At 38.7% G+C, this 20,006-nt stretch overlaps 1 protein-coding gene across 1 annotated transcript; it reads right to left on the bottom strand.

Annotated features, from left to right (window-relative positions):
* Positions 1 to 4,826: 4,826 nt before the first annotated feature.
* Positions 4,827 to 18,233, bottom strand: PHAX (phosphorylated adaptor for RNA export). Its single transcript, XM_054987527.1, has 5 exons — positions 18,001 to 18,233; positions 11,587 to 12,209; positions 9,400 to 9,520; positions 7,168 to 7,251; positions 4,827 to 5,137 (listed from the first exon to the last, which is right to left on the bottom strand). Exons 1-5 carry the CDS (start codon positions 18,103 to 18,105, stop codon positions 4,868 to 4,870), a joined length of 1,203 nt encoding a protein of 400 aa, XP_054843502.1. The 5' UTR covers positions 18,106 to 18,233; the 3' UTR covers positions 4,827 to 4,867.
* Between the last annotated feature and the right edge of the window lie 1,773 nt (positions 18,234 to 20,006).

Raw genomic sequence — 20,006 nt, 5'->3', positions numbered from 1 at the left:
TGTCAAGATGATGATGACACCAACGTAACAGCAGCAACCAAAACACAGTAGCGAAAGCAGCAAGATGCTAGAAAAGCTTATAGTGGCAATGAGTAATTCTTAAAAAATCATGAGTTACATTTCTGGACTGTCTATAGAAACGGCTTTGACTCTGTTGTAAGGTATGAACTTTCATGAATCATGTGAGCTGTGAGCTCACAAAGTGAGCTGTGACTCACGAAAGCTCATCATGACCCATACCTACTTCATCAACTTTTTTCTTCTTTTTAATCTTCTCAGTAAAATCTTAAAAGTATTTGCAGGCAGATGCAAAGGTTCATTTTTTTCCTGCCAAGTTCCTGAGAACACATGTTCTTTTAAAGGCACTACAAATACTAAAAAAAACCTACTTTTTTTTGGAGGGGGAGGACTTTGCAAAAGGCATTTAAGTGATCAAATACTTTTTGATTTAGGGTATCACATTCAGTGCCATCAATGTCATAACAACCTTACTGAAGGTGATTCATTGTACAAATATGATGCTCTACTGACTAAGCTACCCAGGTCCTATGGGAAAGGGACAGATACCTTTTGTCCAGTGCAGGAAAATACAGCCAGAGCAGCAGCAGAAAAATCTCTTGTTGAGAGAAGCATTCACACATGAGAAGCATGAGAACTTAAGTATTCATTATGTTAATACAAATGGCAACAAGAATTAATTACTACAATAATTCAAACTGTGTACTCTTTTCATTTTACTTCCCAGTCTTTTTTGAGAATCCATATGAAATATTCCAGGAGAAAGTTTTAAGAAATTCAGCAAACCCCGACTTTTTAAAACCAACAACCTTTATTTTTTGTGCTCTACAACTGAAAATTAAACCAGGTGTATGCAGCTTCATTTTGTGATTCTTGCAAAATGTCTTTTCAAAACAGGTATTTGCATGGCTACGGGTATTTGCATGGTTATGGTTCGGACAGATAAACTGACAGTTATTTAAACTATTCAGAGTACTTCTTTTAAAATTACTTACATTACTGTAGGGATGGGGAAAACAATCAAAAGGCTTATTTAGCATTATTGACTAATGTGAATTTTAGAATCTGAAGCAAAGCCAAACAGCAATGGAGATAAAAAGATAATTTGGGGTAGTAACTTAATTTGGAAAAATAATTCCAAGTTTGATTCTGAGACTTGCTGCAGCCAGTCCATGCATATAGTTTCAGGTGGCCAGCTGTGTTTGATCTGCAGAAGAGCAAGATCTGGGTCCAGTAGCACCTTAAAGACTAGCTAGATTTCCAAGGTATGAGCTTCATCAGATACAGGGAGCTCTGACTCTTGAAAGTTCATAACCTGGAAATCTAGTTGTTCTTTAAGGTGCTACTGACTCTTGCTCCAGTACATGCAAGTTTCAAGATGCAGCATATTGATCACCATAGCAGAGAAACATCTCAAACTATATTTCATTAATATTATATTCTTCTACTGATAAGACAGGATAAGCAGGCTAACAGCCTGCTTTTCATATATACTTAGATGAAAGACCCACCATGCTTAAATAAGTACTTTTGCTGAAATTTGTAGCCTTAGCATATGAAGGATTAGAGTGTGAGAATACCCAGTGTTTCAGTGACAACTCTCTTCCAAAGATTACTGTAACAGGACAAGCAAATTTAACACAGTCTGGTCATCTTTTAAATTATTCAGCTCACGTATTAAGATAATTGTAATCTGTATTACTCTGAAAGATAAACCATTATGTCCACATATAGAATGGGGCCTTTAGTTCAATGTTTTGGAAACAAACAAACAATTGGTTGTGTATGTAGAAAACTCTATATATTATAGCATATTAAAACATCCTAGATATGACACAATGAAGTCCTATGCAGTTACTCCAAGCTAAGTTCATTGACTCCAATAGGCATAGCCTGGAGTAACTCTGCATAAGTCTACATTGATACTATTCTATCCCAAAAAGGGGGGCGGGGGAAACCCAGCAACAACTGGTAGATTCAAAAGTAGAAGATCATCAATGAAGCAACAACAGTGAAATTTGGTTGTTGTGGATTTTCCGGGCTGTATAGCCGTGGTCTTGGCATTGTAGTTCCTGATGTTTTGCCAGCAGCTGTGACAGGCATCTTCAGAGGTGTAGCACCAAAAGACAGAGATCTCTCAGTGTCACAGTGCGGAAAAGAAGTTGGCAGGTAATTTATATCTACTCAGGAAGGTAGGGTTGGGCTGAGTCATCCTGTAAGAGTTTCCCAGGGTGTGGACTGATAATGAAGGGAGGCTTCACTGTATCCTGGGGAGGTTCTTTTGCATATGGATTGATGCTTGATATGCTAATCTTCTCTGCAGGGCTATTGTCGGGTATAGCGTATTTTGTTAGCCTGGTGTTTTTCAGGACTGGAAACCATGCTCTATTCACAAAGATTGGTACTTACACAAAAACTCCAATCAGCACCCTCAACAGAAAAGAGGCATAATAAAAACATTAGTAGACCGCGCAAGATGGATATGTGAACCGCACTTTCTCAACAAGGAAACTAATCATCTAAACCATGCGCTTCAAGCAAATGGCTACTCCAGAAATGAAATCTAAAGAGCAATTAAACCAAGGATAAATCAAACAACCAAGGAAAAACAGTCTCCCACAGGAAAAGTGTTTTTGCCATATATCAAAGGAATCACTGGTCAGATGGAAAGCTTATGAAAAAGCACAAGCTTCAAGCAGTATTCAGACCCACCAGAAAAACACAACAGATGTTATGATCAGCAAAAGACAGTAGAGACCCCCTCACCTCTGCAGGAGTATACCGCATACCCTGCAGCTGTGGACAAACAGGACACAGTATCCTATTCCAGGACACTAAAATACTGGACAACAATTCCAACTACTTTGTCAGATTGCACAGGGAAGCCACTGAAATTCATAAGCGTAAGCACAATTTCAACAGGAAAGAAGAGACCATAAGAATGAATAGAGCATGGTTTCCAGTTCTGAAAAACACCAGGCTAACAAAATACCCTATATCCGACAATAGCCCTGCAGACAAGATTAGCATATCAAGCACCAATCCATATGCAAAAGAACCTCCCCAGGATATAGTGAAGCCTCCCTCCATTAGCATTCCACACCCTGGGAAACTCTTACAGGATGACTCAGCCCAACCCTACCTTCCTGAGTAGATATAAATTACCTGCCAACTTCTTTTCCGCACTGTGACACTGAGAGATCTCTGTCTTTTGGTGCTACACCTCTGAAGATGCAAGTCACAGCTGCTGGCGAAACATCAGGAACTACAATGCCAAGACCACGGCTATACAGCCCGGAAAATCCACAACAACCATCGTTCTCCAGCTGTGAAAGCCTTCGACAATACAATAGTGAAATTATTTGCTATTATTTTTACAACCCACAAAACAATTAATTTGCTATATAGAGATTTAAGACTGTGTAACTCAATTGATTTGCACATAAGATTGTTGGACCCACTGGTGGTTGACAGCCTAAGTCTTGTCAACCTCTTTGTGATTCAATATATAAAGGAGAATAAGCCCAAAGGATCAGCCTGGAAAGGTTACCAGATGGGGCTGTTTTTCTTCCCAGAGTGTATACCTATGCCTCTCCATGGTTCTTGAATACAAGTAACACTGCTATGCAGTTAAAGAATGTAATTTTTTGAGGTAAAATGAAGCACTGAAGCAAACAAAAAGTATTAAATAAGTTAAAAGACAAATCATGAACAGCTAAAAATTTGTGACTTGGATTTAAGCGTTGTTCCCACTTGTACCCTCTTATTCATTGCGGAGGTGGTTCTCAACTGTTGAGCACATTCTTCTAGCATAAGGCACTTTTCAGATCTTTCAGACATTGGTCTTGCTTAAGGAAAAGTGCCTATCATTTGAAGAACAAGCTCTGCAATAGAGGACTGCCTCTGCAACAGAAAAGGGCACTGTGCAGGTAGAACAGGACTTAGAACCCAAACCTTTATTTGGTCTACAGAGACTGCAATTCTGTACCTAATTACATTAGTTGGAGGAAAGCTGCAGCAGTAGCACAAAACTCAGGCTTGAGTAGCAAATGACTGAAAGATGGCATGAAAAATCAGCTTGTCTTATTCACTGTAATCTTTCATTAAAAAGTGTTTTGTAGATACTACTAGTCCACTATCACAAGATGGGATCAGAGTTCTGTAAACACCTGCAATATGCATTACTGACTGGAAACGCATGCTTCACATGTCTAGAGAAAAATAAAAAGTAAAAAGCAAACAAATGTGAACATTCCTTAAAATCTGTAGAGTACTCTTTAGGACATAACTGGCATTCTTAGAAAGGGCAGTTAATAAAGGCCTTCCATGTGATACTCTTTCCTTTTCTTAGTTCTCTGTCTTACAGATTGTTTCAGCAGTTTGCAGGCAGTTGAATATTAAGCCAAATCCATGTTACAAACCCATATTCCCAAACTCACCAACCAGGGCCATGTTCATAGAAAATGCTTCCATGTCAAAGTACATTTTAGAGAGCAGTGCATCACCCTGCTGTGTATTACCTTTGGTTAACTGTAGAAATACTTTAATGCAGCTTTGAGCTCACATAAATTAATTTTACCCTGGAGCAAGAGTGCTGCTGTTATCCGAGATGAATTTTGAGGTGAGTGAACACAGCCTAAATAGATGGTGAGTGAGGACAGATATCACTTAACAAAAGGTGGAAATCTAAAAATATTCATGATTTGAAGCAAACTGAAGTATTAAAAGAAAATTCCGAAGTTCCTCTTAAAAGTGACTGACATAATATGTACTATTGAAACTAATGAAAACAAGAAGTAGTCAGAATATAAAAGCAGCTATTTAATGTATTTCACAAGCATCCAATATATTAAAAGATATCTAAGTCATGAGTGTGATCTATGTCAATAGCATCTTCTGGATCCAGCTTCATTTCGCTGTGTCCTTCTGGCAAATCATCCAGAGAAGCCAGTGCCTCGTTCGTGTCGCTAGCAAACGTCTCTCGAGAGGCATCATCATATTCTTGAAGGTTGAGCCCTTTAATAGCTTTCTTCATTTTCTTTCCCAGGACTTGAATTCTCCTGTTTTTTGCAGCTTTTTTGTTCTCATACTCCTTTTGGTTTTCAACATAGAAGATTTCCTTCAAAGAAAATTTTAATACCCCATGAAGTTCTAAGGAATAAAATCACCTACCAAGAACCACTGGTCCCCTTTGCTCACCTTTAAACTAAAGATAAAAGTCAACTTTCTGAGAAAAACCAAAAACCCCTTCTCAAACTTTCAGAAACTGCTATAGAAAATCTTAAAATTAATGCTGTACATTAAAAAAAATTCAAAAACTGCTACTGAAAATAATTCTTGTTTCAAGCTAAGCATGCAATTTAAAGTTAGAAAGATTTATACTTTTGAGTCATGGCTACCCACTTAAATAGAAAAGCAAAAATGCTTAAATATCAGTTTTAATTATCAAAAATGTTGAAATGGAAAAACCAAACTATGATTTGTTTTGAACAGCTTTTAAACAATCATTCAGAGACACAACTGGCCTCATCTCCTTATTCAAACACAATTTAGCTTTATTTTACTAGGAATGTTTGCTGTTAGTTTCAAATGTTATCACATTCTGTAACTGGCTTACTGATTAAACAGTTGTACTGTAATCTACCTTAAATCTCAGTGAGAAAGATGGACTGTAAGTAAAAATAAGTATCCAAAATGACAGATGGGATAAATCTACAAACAGCCAGTCACCTAGTGCCTGGGGTTAGAACTACCCCTAGATGAGCAGTTACTTTTTAAAGCTAGAAGTCTGGCCAGGATATTTTGGTAGGCCATACATCCTACTGCATGCTCCCAGCCCTAAAAGAAATGCTGTGTGAGAGGTTTCTTATCAGCGCTAAATTTATTTATTTATTTAATTTTATTTGATTTGTATTCCGCCCTCCCCACACCAGCAGGCTCAGGGCAGATTCCAATTAATACAATAATATAAAATACAGTATTTTTTAAAACCAATAAAACATCTTAAATATTTAAAAAAGAACACACACAATAAGCAATTTAAATTATTACTAAGAACATAAAATGAACCGTGTATGTAAAAGTGTTCATTGATTCCTTCTGAAAGTAAAAATTATAAAGTCCTTAGTTTAATTCTGACAGTATTAAAAACGTATCTAGCATTACAGATGGAACATGAAGGTGGTACATCCCAAGGTATCCTAGGTATCTCAGGAGGGGTATAGCAACTACAAGCAGAAACCATCAGGTTTGTGGTGGTTTTTGTTCATTACCTTTTATTTTCTTTTAATGATATGGACTGAGAAAGAACCTCCATATAGCTAAGATTATAGAGAAACAGATTAGAAAAGATTGCAGCTCTTGTTTACCAGAGGCAACTATGCGGTTAGTGTAAATACCATACGCAATTATCCTTCTTTCAAAGCTTCCAGCTCTCAGGTGAAAAAAGTGAGCTTCTGTTATAGTAAATATTATCAGTAAATATGAATATTAAATTAAAGTTTGTAATATGAACGCTTCAGTAATGTCATCACTCACTGCCATACACTCTGTTGGCAAATAATAATAATCACAACAACATTTGATTTATATACCGCCCTTCAGGACAACTTAACGCCCACTCAGAGCGGTTTACAAAGTATGTTATTGTTATCCTCACAATAATCACCCTGTGAGGTGGGTGGGGCTGAGAGAGCTCCAGAGAGCTGTGACTGACCCAAAGTCACCCAACTGGCTACAGCTGGAGGAGTGGGGTACATGCATGCAATATGATGGAGGATCATATATGCAATATGATCCTATGCAGTTACTCCAAACCAGTTGTGAATGTCTGTACTAATTAGCAGTCGTCATTCCTTTAAATTACTTTTCCTAAGCAATTAACAGAGGACAGCTAAAAATACTTTAAAGAAGTTTTTCAATTTCTCCCAACTTTCCAATTTTTCTACTAGAAAAAGGGGGAGAAGGAATGTAAGAAAGATGCCCCTCATTTCAGGACCCTCAGATCTCTAACATCATCTTACTTCAGAAGAGTCATGAAAAGGCATGAGAAAGCATTAGGAACAGGAGCACCCCAAAATCCTATTAAACAGACATCCAAAATTATTTAAAAATATGACAAACAGCATTTGCATACATGACATTATTTACCTTGATTTGTTCTCCAGTTATGCTGGGTGTATTCTTCAGCAGATTTAAGTAAACTCCTCCTGGTGTCCTCCTTCTAGTACCATTCTGGATGACAGGAAAAAAAATTGGAAGCTACAAGTGCAAAACCGTACTATGTCGATTGCTCAAACTAAAGCATACAGAATTCTGTGGGTAGATGTATTAGTTATTTATTTTTAAAAACCCTGATTCACAATGAAAAGAGTTGCACCTTTCTAAACCTATTTACTTCTGTGTAACTTTTCTTGCCGTAGCATTGTTGGAGGGTTCTGCATTTGGTGACAATCATGTAGTCTGACAAAGTCTTCCCTGAAGAACCAAGCATTTCAAGATATATTACTGCAGGTATCCAAGATCCTATTTCCCTCGCTAAAATTCTATGTATCCATGGGTGTGAAGGAAAGGAATGAGGGTGGTGCTGCAGATATTGCTGTAAGGCCATGCCCAAACCTCTCTCCAGCTTACTTTACTTCTGCCTGGTGCAGTCATGTTACTTATAGCACATTTATATCTAGTTGCTCCTTCTATTCAGTTTTCCTATGTCAGAAGTGTCTCTTTTGGATTATTCTAAGATAAGTCGAATTTCATGAGAGTTGCAATGGCATAGTTGTAGCTGTCATTCTCCTGGGACTGACTTTCTTAAAAAACAAACCTGTAGTTCTCACCACATTATTGTGCTTCATCCTTTAAATAATCAAAAATGCAGAAGATTTTAGCTTTCCTTGCTGTCATCAAATGAATTTTTCAAGCCTGAAAAATGATAGTTTTAAAAGGGGGGCAACCTGTGGCACACCAGACCATTTTGTTTGGCAAAAAGGGCTGGCTTTCTGTCCAAGCAAACACCCATAAGCTTCCAAAGCAGGGCAGCAACAATCAGGGAATTTTACATCCTAAGTACAGTAACACTGCAGCCTTATAATAGCAACAAATTGTAGGGAATCATTTATAAAAGCATGGCTTTTACATTTTGTTACAACTGCTAAATTCTGCTTAAAACACTACTGTACAGTTACATGTGAATTCACTGGGGGCTTCTGCAGTAGGAATAGATATTACTTTTGTAAAAATTAGCTTTTGTTCTACCTATTGCCTTGAAAAATGAAATTCATAGGAAGAATGTTAAATTTTCTTACTATCAAATAACCTTAAGAGCTAGACTGAAAAGGGTGTTTATTACCTTGCAATTCATGTTGGTTTTTTAGACTTCTGAATTTCTCTTCCCATCCCCATTATACTGCATACAAATTGACAGCCACCTTTTAGGAAGTGGAAGTATACCATGAAAGTATAAAAAACTCGAAGAAATAAAGAATATATTACAATGAATTACAATTAATTTTACAGGAACTTCAGAAACCTCCATACATACTGATACCACATTCTGACTGCATCTATTTAATTAATGTCAACAGACGTACATTAACTGATCTCATGTTATGGCAAAAGAAGATGATTTCCTAACTCAAGCCTATGGACATTTTGTATAAACCGGAAGAGATGATGCATTTTAAAGCTATCACAGTATTAATCTATGTATTGTAAACTTTTTCAATACTACCAGGAAATATATGCTCATAGTTTATCTTTAGTTGTTGAAGATTGTTTAAGAGTGTGTGTGTTCTTTAAAATTTGACAACAATTGTAATACTAATACACTAGACCATATAAATAAGAAACACAGGTGTTGTATTCAGTTACTTATAACAAAACAAAATGGGTTTCAGTATTTTTCTTTAGTTTATAATTTATTTACTTTATTTATTTATTTTATTTATTCAATTTATAATTTATTTACTTCATTGGGAACCCAAAGCATTTCATTGTTTACTTCTCCTCCTTTTTTGTCCTCACAAAAACCTTGTGAGGTAGGTTAGGCTGATAGTCTGTGTTTGCTCCAAGGTCACCCAACAAGTTTCCATGGTATTTGAACCTGGGCCTCCCAGATCCTAGTATATCTAGTATACACAATTTCCATATGCTGGGGACAAACATTTAACACTCTGAAGAAAATAGCCAGAATCTGCCATTTGGGCTATAGTCCAAGTGAAAACTAGTCCCTGCCCCAACCAGGTTAAAGAACTGTAACACAAAAAAAGACATGGCAGCTGAGATCCTTGTACTTGGGGAAAATAGATACACAAATATCATCTGAATGCCAGTGGCCATGACTAGGTACTAAACTAATTCTAATGTCAAACTTCCACTATTACTTACCACTATCAAAAGACCTCCATTTTGTTCCACTTCAGCTGTTTCCATCAATAATTCAATGGCTTTCTTTTTCCCAATGATTTTTACTACCCTTGCAATCAGATCCTTCTTTGGTTCACAAAGCCTAAAAAGAAAAGAAAATTCTAAAAAAGATGGAGAGCCCTTGCATTTTATAACAGTTTGAGTGACAAACCACTAACTTTCATCAAAAAAATGTACCTACCATTGCCAATATTACTGAGGCGTATTTGATACAATGTGATTAATCAACTAGAGAATAAAAGGAAAATTAGAACAAAACACTAATGTTGACTCTGTGCACGTTGACCTGGAAGCAAGTTCACTGAACAAATAGCAAAACTTATTTCCTAGTAGACATGCATAGGTTTAGGTCTAAGGTCTTCTAGTAAAATCCTATGCAGTTATTCCAGACTAAACCCATGTAAATTAACAAGCTTAGACTGGAGTAACTCTATATAGGATTGCATTATTAAATGGAAGCCTAGTTCTTGTGACTGAATTTGTATACAATAGAAGAAAGTGTACAGAAGACCTGAAAACATGCTTGAACCTAAGCAAGTTATGCCCCCAAATTCCTATAACTCTTTTAATAAGGTGTAACGATGCAGTTTTAGATTTATCATTTATTTATGATACTTAAAGGTCAACTGTGCTGTAAAGTCACAAACAACTTATGGGGACCCCATGAAGTTCCACCTCATTGGGTTTTCAATGCAAGAGATAATCAGAGGTGGTTTGCCTTGCCTTCCTCTGCGTAGCAGCCTCAGTCTTCCTTGATGGTCTCCTTCCAAGTACCGATCCAGCTTAGCATCCAAGCTCTGACAAGAACAAGCTAATCTGATCTATTAGGGCTGCTCATTTGTGATACTACCTAACATTTTAATTGAGTATTATAAGCTGTCAAGTTGTTGCTGTTGTTGTTGTTTTAAAAAAATCAGCCTAACGATGGTTGCTGGCCAAGAAGAACATGATCTGGAGCCTGAAAGGAAGAATGCACAGCTGCTTACTTGTCCTAAAGTGCACATGGGCAGTTGCATCATGTGCAGCCACTTCTGTTAGGTAAGGAGAAAGACTGCCTTGTCTGACATACACTTTTGCCTTACAAGCAACTCAGATAAACAAAAGGCTTCGGCCTTTCTTCCTCATAATGACATAGATGTAACAGCTGCATCAGCCAGACACACAGCAGAAACAAAAATACAATGTAGTATATAATATTCAGGATATAAAGAATAAGTGATTTAAAGAAAAAAACTCGCGCTGTAAAGATGCAGTGAAGTTCAGAAATATTTGCAATCAGCTGTAGTCCCGTATCAGCTACCAGTACTTTAGGCTCCTTCTGACAATTTAATTTCACATTGTGCTGCAGCTAACATGAAAGAGGCAATTCCCTACAAATTTTAGATAACTTGTCACATAAATCCAGAGGAGTTAGCCGTGTTAGTCTGTAGTAGCAAATAAATGGCACACAAATGGCACACAATTTTTTAGGACAGAGATCTGGACCCAAGAGAAGAAATCAACATAGTTACCAAAACAAGAGTCACATTCTTTTTTGTAACCTCTCCAACATCGTACCCACATAAAGTAAGATGTGTTTTAGTACCATAGATAACAGATCATACAACAGCATTAAACAATAGAAGGGCAAAAATTTTAACACTTGTATTTTTTATGCAAGTCTGAAAAGTTCTTATCTTTGGAGAGAGGGAATCTCTTGGTGTGCAGAAATGGGCCCACTTCACAGGCTGAGTTTTCTTCCCATGAGGCATCCCAAACTTAGGGAACTATTCTATGCAGGTCAACTCAACGTTAAGTAAGTCCCATTTTATTCAATAGGGTTTTCTTCCAGGCAAGTGCCTTTAGAATTTAGCTACTCAATTTCAAGAACACAGAGTTAAACAGGAACCTGAGGATTACCCAGTACAGTTCCCTATATAAAGACAGAAACACTTTAACTAGTCCTGGGCCAGCCCAGAACTCTGACTGAACTAACACCTATAAATTCCAGAAGCTGAAGAGATGTTCTGGCTACCTATACTGAACTGTACAATTAATTAATTTTAAAAATGAATATTTGAGTTTACCCACGTCCACCCAGCTTTGTTCCTGAAAATATATTCAAGATCTATCCAACAGACAAACATGTAATTAATGTTACAATCTTACCGGTAGGCAATTTCATCTGCCACTTTTTCCTCAGAATCATCTTCAGTAATTTCATACCGCCCTTTATAATTCATTTCTTGTCTTTCACTCAGTCTATCTCTAACAGGTCGTTTCCGTTTTAAGAGACCTTGTCCATTTTCCTCCTCTTCTGGTAAAGTCTTTCTATCATCCTGCATGTAATCATCCAACTCTTTGTCCAATGTTGTTGCAACTACTTTCGAATCTGATTCTTTCATCAATTTTTTTGCTAACAAGTAGTTGTAGGCCTCTGACTCTCTGCTTCTGTCAATGCTACCCTCCATCCCCAGAATCCCAAGTTCTGATGCCACTGCATCTTGATTCTGTTCCTGAAGCACTTCTCCCCATACATTGTTGATCTTTCTACCTCCCAAGGCCACTGGCTTCTGGGGGTTGTGGCCAAACAGAAAAGGATCTGTTTTAGGGGGAGGGAGGTTAGAACATTTCTGGCGCTTATGTCTCCACAGACAGCTCTCTTCATCTGAATCTGAGAAGCTCTCATCACTTGAGTCTACACTTTTGATTATCCGATAAGGGACACTTGGGGCACAGGATGAAATGCTGCTTGGAAAAGATCTGGCTGAATTGTTGCTATCATGCTGTTTCTGAAATTTAAAAAGAACGTGTTATTTTTTTTAAAAAACTACTTTTTTTCTTGTGCACTGATTGCTGTACTAAAGAAAAACAGAAGTATTTACCAGTATTACTCACAGAACATTGTAAAGTTAACTAGAGTACAGTTACCTTCCTCACAATTTCTTACCCCACAGGAGAAGACCGAAACTAGAGGAGAAGAAGCCTCATCCTATCAAGTCTGCTAGCATGGTACATATAAACATTTTAAAATTAGAGGTAGATTACTTCTTAGAGTACATATATTCCTTCATGAGAGAAGAGAGAAAAGAGGTCCAGCCAGCCAGTTTACTATTTAAGTAAGAAGAACTCAGCTCCATTACTCTCCTGTTAACCATCTTTGTTTACACAAAATAAACAGAAGAATAGCAAAGTCATTGGTCACTTTGGTTCTTACTTATTTTTTCTGAATTTCACATAAGTACTGCCAGGTTTGAAAAGCATAAATTACAGGAAAAAGAGTTATTTAGATCTCCCTGACAATTCCTACAATCCTCAAACCCCAGAAAATTGTCTGGTATGCTGATCTGGACAATGGCACTAGTACTATATTTTCAGTATTATGTCCAGGGTCAAACCTATCAGGCTTGGATGTAGGCAAATACCCACTCAGCTAGGAAGCTAACTGTAGCCTGGGAAAGGACAGGTGGCTCAATCTAACCTCTGAAGGCTAAAATGCCACTTTCCGCTTAACAAAGAGGAAGGATATTGATAAGTAAATTTCAAAAGTTTCTAAGTGTGCTACAACAAATTCACTGCCACTTGGGACTTCCAAGTGATTTTATAATGTTACATAAGGAAAATATGGCAGACTGAGTAATACCATTTTGTCTCCTTCTTCCTTGATTGGCTTCAGAGGCATAGCTACATATCATCTAATGCTAAAGAATACAAGTATATGTATTTCTCTACACATATTACAATAAGAATTATAGATATCCACAACACAGTTTCTTCTTTGGGTACCAACTAGCAGTAGCAGCAGCAGAGAGTGTTCAGGCTATCTTGGTCACATTATGAAATATTTAAGTACTTTGAGTTTAAAGGATATTTGATACTACAAGACATTACAAATACATTTTAGCAAAGACAACTCTCAAGTTCCTTTATTAGTGTAGGTCAGTACCATATTCATATTTTATAAAAGATGTTGAAAGTTAAGAAAAAATGACTATCCTATTATTATCACAGAACACCTCATTTTACTTGTGTAATACCCATACACAGCTTTAAACCAGGAAAAAACGTACTTGGTGTTCTGAACTATTTGCAATGTCAAAGCCAGAACAAGAGAACACACACAGAGAACACACTCTTTTCAATTGACAATAGTTTTTCCACCTGGTCAGGTGATGGTTATTGTTACTTGCCATAAGCAATTGTGCACATGAATATTAAGGTCACACTGAACAGTCTAGAAGCTACAGCTGGAACAGAATACTGCAGCCAGAAAGTTGACTGGAGTGGGTTATAGGGACAATTATCACTCCAGTCTTACTTCGTCTACACTGATGCCCAATTTGCTTCCGGACTTAATTCAATGCGCTGGCATTGACCTTTAAAGCCCTGTATGACTTGCAGCCAGCATGCCTGTAAGACTGCCTAGTCTTATATCTACCTACCCTCCACTCTGGTTATCTTCAGAGAGGCCTGGCTTCTGGTGCCTCCGTCATCTAAGGACAGACATGTGGCAACCCAAAAAACGGTTTTCTCAGTCATGCTGCCAAAAATTGCAAGTCCCTCCCTAAAGAGATTTGTCTGTCTCCCTCTATTATTGTCTTCCACTAGTGGGTGAAGATTTTTTTGTTTGGAGTTCCCCCACTAATTGTTATTGGTCCTCCTACCTGATGGTGTTCTTACATGTGTTTGTATGTTTTACTGAATTTATTTAAATGTTTTTTTTAAATTTTGCATTTTATCATTTATTTATTAAAAAATTTTTAACCTTCCATTCCTCATGGTTCAAGGTGGCATACAATAATAGATTTTAAACATTTAGAATTAAAATCAAAATAAAATAACAATCCACAAATCCCTCCCTCCTTCCACCCCTTGAAAAATGCCAATCATTTAAACCCCTTCAAAAGCCCTGGTAAACAAATGGGCCTTGCAGTGTCTCCTAAAGGTTTCCAAGGTGGAAGCTTCTTTCACCTCTTCAAGAACCCCATTCCATAGAGCAGGACCAAAATGGAAAAGGCCTGAACTCTCATTGATGCCAGACAGGCCACCCTAAGAGGTGAGATTGCCAGAAGATGACTGCCTGAAGACCTCAGCTAGTGCATAGTGACATACAGAAAGAGACAGTCCTTCAAATATTAGGGCCCCAGATCTTGAAGGGCTTTAAAGGTCATAACCAGCACCATGAATAGAGCTCAGAAACAGACAAGCAACTACTATAGTTGTTTTAAAATTGGGCAATGTTCTCAGCAGGTAACCCCTGACAATAGTTGGGCTGCCTCATTCTGGAAACTACCAGTTGTAGTTTCCCAGTTGTCTTCAAGGACATCCCCACATACAGCATATTGTAGCAATCCAACTAAGAGATCACAGAAGAATGAATAAGCATGGCTAGATCTGCTGAGTTGGTAATGAGAATTGGTGAACCAGATGCACCTGATAGAAGGTACTCCTGGTCACCAAGCCAGCCGGTTTTTCAAAGGCAGGGTACATGAGCACCCCCAGGTTCTTAACCTACTCTGAAAAAGCCAACTTCATTCCATCCAAGACAAGTAGATTTAATCAATCCAGAATATCAGCCTTCCCAACCAGCATTACCTCTGTCTTGTCTGGATACAGCTTCAATTCTGCCTTAGCCACCTGACCACAGCCTCCAAGCAGTGATTCGGAACCATGACAAATGCATCTGGAGGCTTGGATAATTAAATGAGGTAGGTGTCATCAGTATATTGACGACACCAACCCCAAAGAGTGTAAGTGAAAGAATAAAAACCCAGTGGCACTCCACAAGACAAATTCCACTTTAAATGCTGTTTTAATATTTGTCACTTTGGGGATCCTGTTTGGGTAGAAAGGTGGCCCAGAAATCTTTTAAATACATAGTTTAGCTCATACAAATGAGTCTTGGCTTTGCCTTTGTTGGACTGTAGTAAAATTCCCAATAGTTAACTGTACCTTGAGCAGAATTGGGAAAAACTATTTAAGGGGGACAACAAAATTAATAAAACCCATAGAAGATTCCAACAGGGATCCCTGCTGTGCTGGGCTTTGTGGGGACTTGGCAGAGTCTCTAGTTGCAGGCAACTAGATTATACCATCTTGCACTGCATGGTGCAACCTGTATGGTACAGCTTAAGGCTTGTTCTCTGTGAAGATTTATTCAGAAACACAGCTCTTCATGCTCATGCACATTGCATGGAGAATTACATTATCTCAGGCAACGTATTCATAATTAGACTTTCTCCCTCAATTACTTGCCCCACAGCAATGTGGCTGCTGCGCCAATCTGGAATTATTAAAGCTACTTTTTGATTTTATATTGATTTCAATTTTTAAAGTAGATTTTATTGCATTGTTTTAATGGATACCTTGTAAACTGCCTTGGGAGAAAAGCAGTTAAGAAGTGTTTATAAACGATAACTTCAGAATGCCATTTGAACTGGCAAGCCATAGCAAATCTGGGAAATCTACCAACCATAACAGGTCCCAACTATCTGGGTGAAATATGGCTGTTGATACAGAATGCCACAGAAACATGGTGCCTAAATCTGATTGTATGAGTCACCCGCGGAACTCTTTGTCTGCCAGTCTATGAATTCTTAAGGCCAGTTCCTACAGAAGAAGCTGTAGATATATTAGAATGGCTTGAATGTATACCAGTGATATAAATTATTAAATGATAAGGATTCAATTACTGTTTATATATTTCTGTAAAGGTTAATATTTTTGAAACTGTGATGAGCAGGGGAGTCTGTTACTAGGAGCCAAGAGAGAAATAAGAAGATCTGCATGGGCAAGCCCCCTCGCTGTTTCTGAGGCGATTTCTGTGTGCACCCCTCCCCATTTGTCACTCTTCTACTCCTTTTTTGACAGTGAAGGTTTGCAGGCACTAGGCATGTCATGTATGTGATATTGCACTGCATTGCATAAACTGCATTTTAGCATTATCTACCTTCGATCCAGCACTTACCCTTACACAGAAACAGGAGTATATTGTTAGCTGTTATGCATTCTTCATAAAAGAATGAAACTGTAGTTCTAGACCTATGGACTCGGCCATGGCAAGAACAACAGTAATCTAGCAAACAGATTAGAATACTCTTTTACCCTTACAGGAACTAGTTAGTAAGACTCTTAAATTTGGAAAAGGAATGATGCAAACTCTATTTACTTGGATGCTGAAAACTCATTCCAGATGACAAGCCCTGCATGATCTGAAAGGGTATATAAATACTTTTTATTTAAATGAATTTGGTCCAATATATTACATGATCTTATATTCTTTCTCACTCTTCATGACGACCAAAAGCGGAACAAACTTAAATACCCACATTCACTATGGATAGACCCAATTACAGAATTTATTGAAATATCCTTGAAATTGATTACTAACTCACACTGTGCAATGTGTCAGTCTCACTAAGAAAGGCAGACTATGAATAACATAAATACATGCTTAGGTCATCTGCACACTCTCAACTCTTATCCACAGGAATCCATTAATTAATACATACAACCAGAACTCATTTCGAGGGGGAATGCGCAGGAACACAGTTCCAGCAGTTCCCCAAAGAGGTCATATGTCAGGTGGCCCCACCAACCTGGTTCTCAGCCATTTTGGGCCCGTTTCGTCCTGGATTGGGGCCGAAATGGCCCGTATTGGGCCTCTGATGGGTGGTGGATCACGCTCCTGTTCAGCAGTGGCCCAATCCTGACCATTTTGGGCCCCTTTTTGGCCATTTTCAGCCCCTTTTTGCCATTTTGGGCCCAATTTCAGCCCTGAATGGCCAGGATTGGGTCCAAAGCAGCCAGGATAGGTGATGTCAGGGGGTGTGGCATATGCAAATCAGTTATGCTAATGAGTTCCTCCAGCTCTTTTTCTACAAAATAACCCCTGCATACAACACCTTTTACCTTTTGTTACAGTTTTTAATAAGTTGGTGTGCTCGAGTGGATAAACAACTAAATGTACATTAAGAAAATCTGGGTTCAAATGGGGGCATATTGTGCAGCTTTGGGGCAACTCTCAGGTAAGTAAATCTTATTCCTAAAAAATTTCGTTTCCTACAAAAAAGGATTATGCATTAACAACGATTATTAAACATGATTCTAAAGCAAGAGAGCTGGCTTTCTATCTATCAACAAACGCATGGTCGCAAAGTTATATATTTCAGCAGAAACTCAGCATGCCGCACCAGTGACAGCGAGCAGGAAGGTACTGATAAATAATTCTCCAGCTTGGGTTGCTAGGTCCAGAGGGCGAGGGCAAAGAAAGCAGGCCTTCGTCAGGTGCTGCTTTCCTCCCTTGGGGTTGCAACGATGCGAGAAGCCGCTTTCAAGGAAAAAATCTGCCTCTTGCGCCGCCAGGGGCTAGCCAGGTTTGCTCAAAAGGAAGCCTGACCAATTTCAATGCGCCTTACTCTTAAGTAAGCATGCACAGGTTCTCTGGATCCGGCCATTCCCATCACCGCCCCCACCCCTTTGCTCTCCTACGAGGGCGGGACAATTTGCCCGCGGCACTGGTGAGGCCGCAAATGCAGGGTGGAAAAATAAATGCGCGGGAGGCTCTTCTGAGGCTGGCCTCACCTGCTGGGGACTCCTGGCAGCGGCTGTGACCGGCATTTCGCAGTCCGAGCCCGAAATCTCTCCGTCCTCCACGTCCTGCTCCATCCCTCGGGCCTCCAGCGCCATCTTCCCGCCCCTCAATCAGACACAGAGAGACGCCACCCAGAAAGAAAGTGGGCGGTGGTGGGGAGCTCACACGCCTCTTTTCCGCCGACGACAAAAGCCTGCTCCCTGCCGCCTCGGGCGTCTTGAAAGGCGAGAATACTTAACTAGGACTACGAACTCCACAATACTTTGCTCTGGAAGGGAAAAGGCGGGAACGCAGGTCAGGTTAGCTACAAGGAATGCCGGGAGTTGTAGTTTTTCTTCTTCAAATGCCTCATAATTCCATTGAAGTCAGTGGGATTAGAATGGTGCACCGTCCGGGACAGTGGTTTGCGGTGTTTTTGTTACTATCTCGATTTTAAAGCTCGAACATATTTTGAGTTGAGCTTATGGTACGCACTGTCATAGCTCAGGAAAATTTCAACAGTTGTGTGAACGGCTTTTCAAAGGGAAATTTAAAAGGAAACACCACCACCCCCCAAATAAAACCGAGTTTAAAAGTTCAACAATCGAAAATCAGGGCGCTTGACTTGACAAAAACCGGACAGTGCAAAACCCATCTATAAAATATAATATCCGTCCACTTATCTTGATGGAGGAATTTATCCCTCTTTTTGAATATAAATCTTGACAGGTTTGAATGGTTAGTGTTACCCCTGTGTGATGGTGATCTTCGTCGCTTTGACCCACAGGATGCTTCAGCAACTTTCATTCAACTGAGTCTGAACAAATGCACAAAACAGGTTTATTTGCAAACCGCAGTACAGTGGTACAATAGGGTTTCCAGCTCCAGGCTGGGAAATTCCCGGAGATTTTGGGAGTGGAACTGGAGAGGGTAAGTTTTGCAGAGGGAAGGAACTTCAGCCAAGCTATTTTCTCTAGGGGAACGTATCTAGGGAAACGTATCTGGAGATCAGTTGTAATTCCAGGAGATCTGCAACCACCACCTGGAGGCTAGCAACCACAGGCAATCTTTTAACCACTATATATACTTGGCACGCTTCCAGCAGCATCTAGAGGACATTGCACAATCTATAATCTACAGCTCATTTCTAAAATACAATTGCATTTGTTTCAGCTGGTATTTATATCTGAAGGAATTACATTGGGCATTCTTAAACTAGATACCAATCTAAATGCAGAAACAGACTGTGAGTTCTCTACTAAAGGACAGACCCAGAAGAGAAAGAGTCAGTTCGGTGTTGCCTATTTCTTGCTTCTAAAACATGCTAGACAATGATCTTTCTGCCTTACCGGTTTTGGATTGTTAGTTGGTTTGCTTATGAACCACTGTCACCAGAACGGTGACGCAATCTGCATAAGACAAATTTATTTAATTAATTAATATCATTTATACCTTTCTCACTAATTGGTTAGTATCTGTGGAAAGGAACAAAAAGGACGTATCTGACATCCACATTGGCAATGTTTAGAAGAAGCAAGTGAGAATATTTTCCTACTGATGTGAAAATCATTTATCAACAAAAGCAACATTCATTATACGAATTCTGAGTTTTCAGCAAGTTTGATGGTATTTTACCTAAGACATATATGTAATGTACAAATATGAAGAAAAAGGCAATGTATATAGATGTGTATATACGAAAATAAGTATTCTCTTTTACATTTTATCAATACTGTCTTATCTTCATGTTTAATAAAAGACTAACAGATTAACTGTGAGATAAAGCTTTTTTCAATTTTTAAAAAAGGTGATGTAGCAATACAGAAAAAAAATTAAGCGTGAAATCCTAAACAGGGTTTAGGATTTCAATGGGCTTAGACTGGAGTAATTCTGCATAGGATCGCACTGTAAGTTGTAGTTCCTGGGAGGTGCCAGAAAAGTGGGCAAGTGTAACAGTCACTTTTTCTATCTCCTCAGATGGGGCTCATGCAGAAAGAGAGCAGGTTAAAACTGAAAG

The sequence above is a fragment of the Eublepharis macularius genome, chromosome 8 (assembly GCF_028583425.1).
Source record: "Eublepharis macularius isolate TG4126 chromosome 8, MPM_Emac_v1.0, whole genome shotgun sequence".
Lineage (NCBI taxonomy): Eukaryota > Metazoa > Chordata > Lepidosauria > Squamata > Eublepharidae > Eublepharis > Eublepharis macularius.
The sequence above is the reverse complement of the archived record's forward strand: the minus strand, read 5'-3'. Positions and strand labels throughout refer to the sequence as shown.

Excerpts from the sequence above, each read along its gene's own strand:
- PHAX (XM_054987527.1), bottom strand. The coding sequence starts at position 18,105 with ATGGCGCTGGAGGCCCGAGGGATGGAGCAGGACGTGGAGGACGGAGAG. Across the intron at positions 12,210-18,000 it reads CTGCCAGGAGTCCCCAGCAG|AAACAGCATGATAGCAACAA; the intron begins GTGAGGCCAGCC and ends TTTAAATTTCAG. Across the intron at positions 7,252-9,399 it reads ATGGAGGTCTTTTGATAGTG|AATGGTACTAGAAGGAGGAC; the intron begins GTAAGTAATAGT and ends CCTGTCATCCAG.